The 13,073-nt window shown below is 45.6% G+C and overlaps 1 protein-coding gene across 1 annotated transcript; it reads right to left on the bottom strand.

Annotated features, from left to right (window-relative positions):
• Window positions 1-10,416: 10,416 nt before the first annotated feature.
• Window positions 10,417-12,687, bottom strand: wu:fd46g04 (endonuclease domain-containing 1 protein). Its single transcript, XM_029666508.2, has 2 exons — window positions 12,310-12,687; window positions 10,417-11,063 (listed from the first exon to the last, which is right to left on the bottom strand). Exons 1-2 carry the CDS (start codon window positions 12,610-12,612, stop codon window positions 10,551-10,553), a joined length of 816 nt encoding a protein of 271 aa, XP_029522368.1. The 5' UTR covers window positions 12,613-12,687; the 3' UTR covers window positions 10,417-10,550.
• Between the last annotated feature and the right edge of the window lie 386 nt (window positions 12,688-13,073).

Here is a 13,073-nt window from a genome sequence, read left to right on the forward strand (position 1 = left end):
CACATTTTCCTCATTTTGTGGGCCGTGTGCACATAGCCTGTCATTTCTTGAAAGCCAGGTCTACCTACAGTGGCCTATCTCAATAGCAAGGCTATGCACACTGAGTCTGTAAAACGCTTTCCTTAAATTTGGGTCAGTCACAGTGGTCAGGTATTCTGCCTCTGTGTACTCTCTGTTTAAGGCTAAACAGCCTTCTAGTTTGCTCTGTTTTTGTTAATTCTTTCCAATGTGTCAAGTAATTTGTTTGAGCCTAATTATGTTGCTGTCCTGGGGCTCTATGGGGTGTGTTTGTGAACAGAGCCCCAGGACCAGTTTGCTTCGGGGACACTTCTCCAGGTTCATCTCTCTGTAGGTGATGGCTTCGTTATGGAAGGTTTGGGATTCACTTCCTTTTAGGTGGTTGTAGAACTTTTCTGGATTTTGATAATAATTAGCGGGTATTGGCCTAATTCTGCTCTTCATGCATTATTTGGTGTTTTACGTTGTACACCGGGGATATTTTTGCATAATTCAGCATGCATTGTTTCTATTTGGTGTTGGTCCCATTTTGTGAATTATTGGTTAGTGAGTGCACCCCAGACCTCACAACCATAAAGGGCAATGGTTTCTTTAACTTATTCAAGTATTTTTAGCCAAATCCTAATTGGTATGTCGAATTTTATGTTCCTTTTGATGGCATAGAAGGCCCTTCTTGCCTTGTCTCAGATCGTTCACAGCTTTGTGGAAGTTACCTGTAGCGCTGATGTTTAGGCCAAGGTATGTCTAGAGGGAATTTGTATTTTTGGTCTTGGCAACAGGACCTTTTTTGGAACACCGTTATTTTTGTCTTACTGAGATTTACTGACAGGGCCCAGGTCTGACTTAATCTGTAAAAGATCTAGGTGCTGCTGTATGCTCTCTTTGGTTGGGGACAGAGGCACCAGATCATCAGAAAACAGTAGACATTTGACTTCAGATTCTAGTAGAGTGAGGCCGGGTGCTGTACACTGTTCTAGTGCCCTTGCCAATTTGTTGATATATATGTTGAAGAGGGTGGGGCTTAAGCTGCATCCCTGTCTCACCCCACGGCCCTGTGGAATGAAATGTGTGTTTTTTGCCGATTTTAACCGCACACTTGTTGTTTGTGTACAATGGTTCTTCCTTTAAAAGTTTTGAGCTTATGCCGCCACCATTAGTGGTAGATGGTGGCATTCTGTAATTGCACCACACTATCACAAGGGGGAGTTAGAACACTGATCTATCGGTAGTCTAAACTGTGGCACAAATTAACTATCTATTCGTAAATTAATTGCGCTGTTTTCAATCAGAGAGCCTCTCTTCTCTGGCACTAGAGTCCTGCATCAGGCAACAACAACAAACAACTGTTGATGATCCTGGAGTTAAGAGAGAACTTGGGAAAATATAATGGGGGAATTACACTTGACATGTGGACTGACGATTTTCAAAAAATAGGCACTGTGGGCTTTCGTTTCTCTCCCTCTAAAAACAGAAATAAATAATTCTATATAACAAACTGGCTTTATTTACCACAGTGTGAAAGACTGATAGCCCCTCTATATGAAGTGAGTTTCTGAAACACAGAGTCCTTCTTTGCTGATGTGAAGAAGAAACGGAATGAAAGTGTCCATCGAGGGGTTGTCAGGATAAAGCTGAGTGATTCACTCATTCATGGCTTTGGATCAAAATAAATAAGTACCAACATTCTTTCTGATTGTCTTTAATAAAGAAATGTTTTGACTGTTTGACCAAGTTAATCTGCTCATGTTGTGTGTGTTCAATTATTTTTGACATTGTGGTTACTATGAAGAATGTAAACAAAATGTATCAGAATTGATGGATGCCTAAGGGGAACGCAGGAGTGAGAGGAGGTCTGAAGACTGTTTTTCAGAGAGGATCCGAAGCCACTAGAGCTCGCTCGAGAATCATCGACGATGGGTGAGTCGGATACATGCGACTGGGAGGTGCTAGATTATCGCCTAGGGAACATTCAAATAGGCTAAGCTCCAAGAGTTGTCTGTATTGCGGTGCTGCAGAGCATTTCATTGCTTCCTGTCCAGTGAGGAGACCTAAATCATTAGTAGGTACAAGTAGACTGGTGAGTCAGACTGGGAATTCTCTCATTCCTATTACCCGTACCCCTTTTGCTGTTATTCTGCTCTGGGGAGATCATTCAAAATCTTTTCGGGTGCTCATTGACTCTGGGGCTGATGAGAGTTTCATGGCTGCTACCCTGGTATCAGAACTAGGTATTCCCACTCAACTCCTCTCCGTTCCCATGGATGCCAGAGCACTGGACGGCCATTCCATTGGCAGAGTCACGCACAGCAGAGTTCCCATGACTCTGCGGATATCTGGCAATCAAAGTGAGTCAATACAGCTTCTTCTCATTGAGTCCTCTCACATCCCTGTTGTTTTGGGATTTTCTATGTTCCAGAAGTAAAATCCCGATATTGAGTGGACCACAGGTTAAATCCTGGGTTGAAGCACGTTCTGCCATTCACACTGCCTAAAGAAGGTGCAGCCTTCCCCTGAACGTCTGCTTCCTGGGTTAAGTATGGCCTCGGATCTCTCTGCCGTTCCCACAGAGTATCATGACCTCTGGGAGACATCAAAACTATGAAATAACACATATGGAATCATGTAGTGACCAAAAAAGTGTTAAACAGATAAAAATGTATTTTGTATTTTAGAATCTTCAAAGTAGCTACCCTTTGCCTTGATGACAGCTTTGCACACTCTTGGCATTCTCTCAACCAGCTTCACCTAGAATGCTTTACCTACAATCTTGAAGGAGTTCCCACATATGCTGAGCACTTGTTTGCTGCTTTTCCTTCACTCTGTGGTCCAACTCATCCCAAACCATCTCAAATGGGTTACGGTCGGGTGATTGTGGAGGCCAGGTAATCTGACGCAGCACTCCATCACATTCCTTCTCTCTCAAATAGCCCTTACATTGCCTGGAGGTGTGTTGGGTAATTGTCCTGTTGAAAACCAAATGATAGTCCCACTAAGTGCAAACCAGATGGGATGGCGTATCACTGCAGAATGATTTGGTAGCAATGATGGTTTAGTGTGCCTTGAATTCTAAATAGATCACAGACAGTGTCACCAGCAAAGCACCCCCACACCATCATACCTCCTCTTCCATCATCAACAGACGCTGTTCCTGTTCTGTTTCATGTCTGTGTTTCATTAAATGTTCACTCTCTGTACCTGCTTCTCGTCTCCAGCGTTGACCCTTAAAGACCAGGCCATTCCAAAACTCAAAATGTGGTGCTTTTTAGCCATTTTCATGTAGACTTGTGTGTTTTGGATCATTGTCTTGCTGCATGACCCAGCTATGCTTCTTCACATACGGATAGTCTGACATTCTCCTATAGAATTCAGTGATACAGAGCAGAATTCATGGTTCCTTCTATTAAGGCAAGTTGTCCAGGTCCTGATGAAGCAAAGCATCCCCAAACCATCACTCTAATACCACAATGCTTGACCGTTGGTATGAGGTTCTTATTGTAGAATGCAGTGTTTGGTTTTCGCCAGGCATAATGGTACCCATGTCATCGAAAAAGTTTACTCAAGTTTGACACAAAGCACCCGGAAGCACCTGGAGGATCATCAAGACTTGGAAGAATGTTCTATGGACAGGTGATTCAAAAGTATAACTTTTGGGATGACACACATTCAGTCTACACACACATCACAACTGCTGCTACCAGACTCTTATTATTATTGCTAAATAGTGCACCATTTAAACACTTGCCCCCAATCCCCCCCTTCCCCAAAACACGTGTATATATTGGACTAAAAATAGTGCCTTCCTGTATTATACTTATGCTAACCTATTTATTATATTCTCCTGAGCCATTTACTTTTGTAACAATACAGAGGCGGATGCAAGATGCAAGCAACGATGGTTTAATGAAAACAGTTTACAGCAGCAACAGGACAGACAGACTGTACTCAGACGGAATCCGACCCAGGGACTAGGGCGCATCCTCCTATGTGAGCGTGCTGAGAAACCCAGGGGAGAGTGTCCGGATGGGTAGGAAAGAGCACAGCAGATAATCCACACAAGGGCGGCGAGAGATGAGTACGGACACACGACACAACCTCAGGGAAGTAACAACGATCTGACAACAAGAAACACTGGTTACAGAACATATAAAGGGAAGATAAGTGATTCCAGCTGGCGCAGACAATCAGGCCGAGATTGGGAACCACGCCCACACAAACACGAGAGAGAGAGAGAGAGAGAGAGAGAAAAGGAAAAGGAGGCAGTGGATTCATGAACCGTGACAATACCCCCCACCCTAGGAACGCCTCTTGGCGTTCCCAGGCGAATTTACCTGTCGATTGAAATCATCGATAAGGGAGTGATCCAGAATGTCCCTAGCAGGTACCCAACTTCTCTCCTCAGGGCCGTAACCCTCCCAGTCCACCAGGTACTGGAATCCGCGTCCCCTCCTTCTAGAGTCCAAAATACGATTGACAGAAAAGGTGGGTTCCCCATCAACAAGTCGTGGCGGCGGGGGAACCGGGACCGGTGGGTTAATGCGTGCCTGAAACACAGGTTTTATTTTAGACACATGAAAGGTAGGATGAATTCTCCTATACGCCGGAGGAAGCTGGAGCCGGACAGTCACCGGACTAATGATCCTGGTGACTTTGAACGGGCCGATAAATTTGGGGGCAAGCTTGTTCGAAACGGATCGGAGTGGAATGTTCTTAGTAGAAAGCCACACTCTTTGGCCAACGACGTATACCGGAGGCTTCGACCGGTGGCGATCGGCCTTAGTCTTGGTGCGCGCCCCCACCCGGAGAAGAGTCTCACGGGCTCTGCTCCATGCGTGACGGCACCTCTGGATGAAAGCGTGAGCGGAGGGAACAGACACCTCGGACTCCGTACTGGGAAAGATAGGTGGCTGGTAACCTAAACTACACTCAAACGGAGAGAGACCCGTGGCTGCCACTGGCAACGAATTGTGAGCGTACTCAACCATAGAGAGTTGTTGACTCCAGGAAGAGGGATTCTTAGAAACCAAACATCGCAACACTCTCTCCAAATCTTGGTTGGCCCTCTCCGCTTGACCGTTGCTCTGGGGATGAAACCCTGAAGACAGGCTGACACTCGCTCCCAGTAACCTACAAAACTCTTGCCAAAACTTGGACACAAATTGGGGCCCCCTGTCAGAAACTACGTCCATCGGCAGACCATGTAAGCGAAAGACGTGATCCACGACAGTTACCGCTGTCTCCTTGGCAGATGGTAATTTAGGCAAGGGAATAAAATGAGCCGCCTTCGAGAACCGGTCCACCACGGTCAAAACAACCGTCTTGCCCTGGGAGGGCGGGAGGCGGTAACAAAATCTAGCGCGATGTGGGACCAGGGTCTCGAAGGGACCGACAGCGGTTGGAGTAACCCATCTGGGGTCGATTAGAAGTCTTCCCAGTGGCACAAACCGAGCAAGCCAAGACAAAACTGTGAATGTCACGAGCCATCAGTGGCCACCAAAAAAGCGTTGCTTAACCAAAAAGCTAGTGCGACTGACTCCTGGATGACACGCTACGTTGGAGCAATGCCCCCACCGAATAACATCGGACCGACACCCCTCCGGCACAAACAACCGATTAGGCGGGCAACCGGGCGGAGGCGTTACCCCTTCTAAGGCCGTTTTGACCCTCGATTCAACCTCCCATGTGAGTGTGGAGACCACTAGGGTCCCGGGTAGGATGCACTCGGGAGTGGATGGGCGTTCGGAATGGTCAAAAATGCGAGAAAGGGAATCGGGTTTGACATTCTTGGAACCCGGGCGATACGAGAGAGAGAAGTCAAAACGTCCGAAAAAGAGTGCCCACCGCGCCTGCCTGGAGTTGAGTCGCTTGGCGGTTCTGATATATTCCAAATTTTTGTGATCGGTCCAAACTATAAAGGTACCCCGAACCCTCTAACCAATGGCGCCACTCCTCCAGTGCTAACTTCACTGCCAACAACTCTCTGTTGCCAATGTCGTAGTTGCGTTCCGCAGGTGATAACCGATGGGAAAGGAACGCGCAAGGGTGCATCTTGTCGTCAGAAGAGGAACGTTGGGAAAGTACCGCACCTACCCCCACCTCTGAAGCGTCCACCTCCACCACGAACTGACGCGAGGGATCGGGAGCTATGAGGATGGGAGCCGAAACAAAGCGGCTCTTGAGTTTGACGAATGCAGCCTCGGCTGTATCGGACCACCTGAACGTCACTCTGGGGGAGGTTAAGGCGGTAAGAGGAGCGACTATCTGGCTAAAGTTGCGAACGAAACGCCGGTAGAAATTGGCGAATCCCAGAAACCTCTGTAGGGCCTTACGGGAATCTGGGCTTGGCCAATCCACCACAGCCTTAACCTTGTCAGGATCCATGCGAATACCTTCAGTCGAGACGATGTAACCTAGGAATGGAACGGATTGTGCATGAAAAATGCATTTCTCCGCCTTGACAAAAAGTCCATTCTCCAACAACCTCTGAAGCACTCGTCTGACGTGCTGAACGTGTTCCTGGAGAGAAGAAGAAAAAATCAGTATGTCATCCAGGTAAACATATATGAACTGATCAATCATATCTCTCAGCACGTCATTTACGAGTGCCTGGAAAACCGCTGGGGAGTTGGATAGCCCAAAAGGCATGACCAAATATTCGAAGTGCCCTCTGGGGGTGTTAAACACGGTCTTCCATTCGTCCCCCCCCCTTATGCGAACCAAATGATAAGCATTACGTAAATCCAACTTATAGTGAACACGGATGCTCCCTGTAACCTTTCAAAGGCTGAGGACATCAACGGTAAGGGATAGGTATTCTTCACTGTGATGTTATTCAACCCACGGTAATCAATGCAAGGACGCAGAGATCCGTCCTTCTTCTCCACAAAGAAGAACCCCGCCCCCGCTGGAGAAGAGGAAGGACGAATGAATCCAGATGCCAGAGAACCAGAGATGTATCTCTCCATAGCCTCCCTCTCAGGAACAGAGAGTGAATATAACTTGCCTTTAGGCGGAGACTCACCTGGCAATAATTCTATTGCACAGTCATAGGGACGATGCGGAGGAAGAGAAGCAGCACGGGACTTACTGAACACCTCCTTCAGGTCGAGGTATTCAACGGGCACGTTAGACAAATCCACTGCCTCCTCTAGAAACACAGAATCAGACACAGACGAACAAGCAGACACTAAACAGGACTCAAGACATTTGTTACTCCACATGGATATAGAGTTATGACCCCAGTCAACTCTGGGGTTGTGTTGGGTGAGCCAAGGGTGGCCGAGAACTAATGGTGCAAGGGGTGAGTCCATGAGTAGAAATGATAGTGTCTCAGTGTGATTGCCAGAAGTGATGAGTGTGATAGGTTCAGTGGTGTGAGAAATGTTGGGTAGTTCTTGACCATTGAGAGCGTTGACGGATATCTTGTGCGTGAGTGAGGTGATAGGAATCTGGAGTTTGTGAGCGAACTTGAAGTCCATGAAATTACCCTCTGCTCCTGAGTCCAGTAAGGCTTGGGTGTCGTGCGTGTGGTTGGCCCATCTTAGTCTTACCGGGAGGAGAGTAGATGATGAGGTCTTCTCTGTGGTGACACCACCCGATAGTAGCCTCATGCTTACTACCGGGCCTAATCTTTTACCGGGCAGGAGTGGATAAAGTGGCCCGCTCTACCACAGTAGAGACAGAGTCCTTGGGATCTCCGCCTCTCCCTCTCTTCCCGGGAGAGGCGAGCTCTCCCCAGCTGCATGGGTACGTGAGCGGAGGCTGAACTGGCCGTGTTCCCGCCGCTGGCATGCCAGCCCTCCGAGTCGTTATACGGTCTGTTAGGGCATGCTCGGCGGCCAACACGACTCAGACGAGCGTCGACCCTCAAGGCTAGTTCCACTAGTCCATTTAAACTCCTGGGAAGGTCCAGAACATAAATCTCCTTCTGGATCCGGTCCTCCAGCCCATGCAGGAACATGTCCCACTGCGCCTCCTCGTTCCACTGACACTCTGCGGCCAGAGTGCGGAATTGGATGGAGTATTCCGATACTGAACGGTCTCCTTGGCGAAGGTCAGCGAGTAGTCTGGCCGCCTCCCTACCCGCCACGGCCCGATCGAAGACCCTTCTCATCTCCTCGGAGAGTGTCTGGAAAGAGGAGCAGCATGGGTCCTGGTTCGCCCACACCGCCGTTCCCCAAAGAGCCGCTTTGCCTGATAGCAGTGTGAGTACGAATGCTACCTTAGACTGTTCACGGTTGAAGGTCCGTGGCTGCAACGAGAAATGCATGGAACATCTCGTAAGAAAAGCTCTGCAATAGTCAGGATCACCTGAATAACCCTCTGGTGTCGGTAGCCGTGGCTCTAGCTGGGAATCCGGCTCTGGCGGGGCGGGTTGAACTGCCGGTGTAGGTGGCGCAGCGAGACCCCTCAGATGTTGTAATTGTTGGGTCAGCTGGGATACCTGCGTCGCAATGGCTTGTACTTCCCGACCTGTGCTGGAGATGTTCTCCTCTTGTTGATCCATTCTCGTGATACTACGGGAAATGAATTCGGTCAGACTCGTTGAACTCGCTGCATCCATGGTCTGGTCAGATCGTTCTGTAACAATACAGAGGCGGATGCAAGATGCAAGCAACGATGGTTTAATGAAAACAGTTTACAGCAGCAACAGGACAGACAGACTGTACTCAGACGGAATCCGACCCAGGGACTAGGGCGCATCCTCCTATGTGAGCGTGCTGAGAAACCCAGGGGAGAGTGTCCGGATGGGTAGGAAAGAGCACAGCAGATAATCCACACAAGGGCGGCGAGAGATGAGTACGGACACACGACACAACCTCAGGGAAGTAACAACGATCTGACAACAAGAAACACTGGTTACAGAACATATAAAGGGAAGATAAGTGATTCCAGCTGGCGCAGACAATCAGGCCGAGATTGGGAACCACGCCCACACAAACACGAGAGAGAGAGAGAGAGAGAGAGAGAGAGAGAAAAGGAAAAGGAGGCAGTGGATTCATGAACCGTGACAACTTTATGTTCATATTCTAATCTTTCATTATTTGTTATAGTTGTTGCATTGTCGAGAAGGAACCTGCAAGTAAGCATTTCATTGGACGGTGTATACAGTACCACGTGTATCCTGTCCACATGACTAATACAACTTGAAACTTGATAGTATGTCAATTGACATATGAAGGAATTTAATCTACTGAACGGTACACATGATGTCATAGATAATAAAATGTTAATGATCATTTATTGATATTTACAGAATATTTCTCAAGTATTTATGTTAACCTCTTCAACCTATGGGGGCGCTATGTCATTATTGGATAAAAAGACGTGCCCGTATTAAGCGCAATATTTTGTCACGAAAAGATGCTCGACTATGCATGGAATTGACAGCCTTGGAAAGACAAAACTCTGACGTTTCCAAAACTGCAAAGATATTATCTGTGAGTGCCCCAGAACTAATGCTACAGGCGAAACCAAGATGAAGTTTCATACAGGAAATGCCCCAGATTCTGAAGGCACTGTGTTCCAATGTCTCCTAATATGGCTGTGAATGCGCCAGGAATGAGCCTGCCCTTTCTGTCGTTTCCCCAAGGTGTCTGCAGCATTGTGACGTGTTTGTAGGCATATCATTGGAAGATTGACCATAAAGAGACTACATTTACCTGGTGTCCCGCCCGGTGTCCTGTGTCGAAATTATTGCGTAATCTGTAGGTCCATGCGCGTTCCATTTCTTCAGAAGAGAAAGTCAACTGCCACGAAGGATTTTATCGTCGATAGATATGTGAAAAACACCTTGAGGATTGATTCTAAACATTGGTTTGCCATGTTTCTGTCGATAATATGGAGTTAATTTGGAAAAAAGTTCGCGTTTTAATGACTTAATATATATATATTTTTTTCCTTACCCAAACGTGATGAACAAAACGGAGCGATTAGTCGACACAAATAATATTTTTGGGAAAAACGGAACATTTGCTATCTAACTGAGAGTCTCCTCATTGAAAACATCGGAAGTTCTTCAAAGGTAAATTATTTTATTTGAATTCTTTTCTGGTTTTTGTGAAAATGTTGCATGCTGAAAGAGAGGCATAATCCTATGCTAGGCTATCAATACTGTTACACAAATGCTTGTTTAGCTATGGTTCAAAAGCATATTTTGAAAATCTGAGATGACAGTGTTGTTAACAAAAGGCTAAGCTTGAGAGCAAATAGATTCATTTCATTTCATTTGCGATTTTCATGAATAGTTAACGTTGCGTTATGGTAATGAGCTTGAGGCTGTAGTCACGATACCGGATCCGGGATGGCTCGACGCAAGAAGTTAAATATGAATTTACATCAAATAGCATCCTTGTCATTATCTAAGTCAACTAATTCACACATATTGGAGGTACAGCTGTCTTATTATGATGAACATTTGGTATTTTATTTAACAAAAATACAATTTTCATGTGTTAAAAACAGTAAAAATGTACCATTGTTACAGTTATTGTGTTGTTCAAGATTATATTTAGCATTAGCTAGCTGATATAGCATTAGCATCTACCTTGGAACACATAGAAAGGTGAACCATAATATCCAGGACCACTGAGTCTAGTCTCCAGATCTTTCACAGTCAGCGTTTGCACTCTGCCATTGTTATCAGGACCAACATACCCTGCAGACTCTGTAGTGTGACTCTTACTAATACAACAGTATGCGCTCCAGTAGTACTTAGCCACTTTTACACCATCACCTATCTGGGTGTCACCAGGCACTACACCTGTGACCACATAAGCTTTGGAGCAGGCGTTATTCAGTAATTCAGCGAGGTCCTCTTCATGTACCCTCCACTGGCCCCGGTTGAAGCCTGGGTCTTGGGGTGCGGCGTTGGTCAGGGTGGAGGTGGCTAACATGGAGGAATGGGTGGAGGTGTGATGGACGGGGTAGAGGTGGCCCTTGTCGTAGTCAGATCCTTTGTAGTCTCGGTTCAAGGCCTGGTGATCACCCCTATTGTTGGACGGGATTTGGTTCAGTCCACTCATGCAGAGGTGACTACCACCATCGAGCTGTGAGAGTCAAGAAAAGTAATTGATTACAGGCAACACATTTTCTTATCAGTCTGTAGATACCTTTGGCAAAGGGAAATTCATGAAGTTTGAATTGTACAGCGATTTGCCTGACGTGCACGTAAAACTTAAAATACAAAATATATACCATTGTTCTGTCTCTGTACCTTGTTGGTGAATGTACAACATACAGTATGTTTCCTAACAAATATATAGACATTAATATATAGACATTTAGGTTACACTTTACTTGAAGGGGGTACATTCAAGACAGTAACACCTTCATGGGTTTTGCAATATCATCCATAACAAACTTCCTAACACATTTATTCAACGTCATTCATAAGGAGTTTTCAAAAAAGAATAGTCCCTTCAAGTAGATCTTTATGTATGTATTTAATTTTTATAACCACAGTACCCAACCCCCCAATATACCATAAAAACATGTTTTTGGCATATCTTGGCAGAGAACATGCTGTATACCTAGTGCTTCAGAACTCGCTCTAGGCCAGGTACTCTGTTTACTTCACATCCGCCTTCTCCCGGATATCACAGAATTGAATACAATAATTCATGATGATTCTAAGGAATGTTTACCCAGTGGCATTCTGCCAAATTGAAAGGTTATCAGAGAGGATGTACAATAGTCACTAATCGCTAACCCTGTGCTGCTCCCAACCTGTTAAGTATGTTGACATTTATTGTCATGAATATTGCCCTGGAGGCAGAATTGAGCGATTTTCGCTAGATGGGTCAGCTGCAAACTCAGAATTGGCTATATTGTAAAATTCATGAAAACATAAATGTGCTTATTGGTCTTAATTTAAGGTTAGGGTTAGCATTGTGGTTAAGGTTAGGGTTAAGGTTGGGGTATGGTTTAAAATCAGATTTTATGACTTTTATGCCAGCTAGTGACAATTCTGCAGAGCTGCCTCCAGTGCATGAGTCATCCCAATAAATGCCAACCTGTGCCTGTTACATTATTATGTGTCAGAGGGTTGGGTAAAAAAATAAAAATGATAAAAATGAACATTGTAAAATGGATAAATAAAAATCTAATTTGAAAACTCCTTTTTTGAATAATATTGACTAAATGTGTACTGAAGGTTGTTATGGAAAATACTGAAACACTGATAAAGGTATACTGCCTTATGTACAGTATACCCACTTCAAGTAAACTGTTACAAGCATGTTAAGGTGTGAAAACAAATGTTATACATGTCAGTAAATACAATTCTGTGCCTACCTGAGGTTCGACATACCAATAGTCCTTTCGTTCAATGTCTGCATGTTGAAGCTCATAGGCAGAATACACAGGAATCTTATTGTTGGTGTCGTAGAGTGTGGCATAGTAATATTGCTGTTTATTATTATTGTCCAGGAGACACTGGCATATTTGCTGGTAGCGATTATTGTTTGTAGGATCACTGAGAACCGTAGGAGGAACATGGTTCAGAAAGAACTGACTGCATTTGACGAACGAGGTCACTTCCCCCTGGGAGAACAGAGGAAACAACAGCAAAACAAAAACTTCACACCGGAGCCCCATGGTGACAGACGTTTGGTCAGCACTAGTGGAGATAAAATGGTGACTGGGCTGGGGTTCTCTGGTGAGAAGTACCACAGGCTTTCCACTTACACTATATAAACAAAAGTATGTGGACACCCCTTCAAATTAGTGGATTCATTTCAGCCACACCCATTGCTGACAGACGAAAATCGATCACACAGCCATACAATCTCCATAGACAAATATTGGCAGTAGAATGGCCTTACTGAAGAGCTCAGTGGCCTTCAACTTGGCAACTTCATAGGATGCCACCTTTCCAACAAATCAGTTCGTCAAATTTCTGCCCTGCTAGAGTAGCCCCGCTCAACTATAAGTACTGTTATTATGAATTGGAAATGTCTAGGAGCAACAACGGCTCGGACGCGGATTGGTAGGCCACACAAGCTCACAGAATGGGGCCGCCGAGTGCTGAAGCGCGTAAAAATCATCTGTCACACACA

This window comes from Oncorhynchus nerka, linkage group LG8 (genome assembly GCF_034236695.1).
Source record: "Oncorhynchus nerka isolate Pitt River linkage group LG8, Oner_Uvic_2.0, whole genome shotgun sequence".
Classification (NCBI taxonomy): Eukaryota; Metazoa; Chordata; class Actinopteri; order Salmoniformes; family Salmonidae; genus Oncorhynchus; species Oncorhynchus nerka.

Coding starts and splice junctions, on each gene's coding strand:
- wu:fd46g04 (XM_029666508.2), bottom strand. CDS start 12,612: ATGGGGCTCCGGTGTGAAGTTTTTGTTTTGCTGTTGTTTCCTCTGTTC. Junction 11,064..12,309: donor ATTGGTATGTCGAACCTCAG/GTAGGCACAGAA, acceptor TGACTCTCACAG/CTCGATGGTGGTAGTCACCT.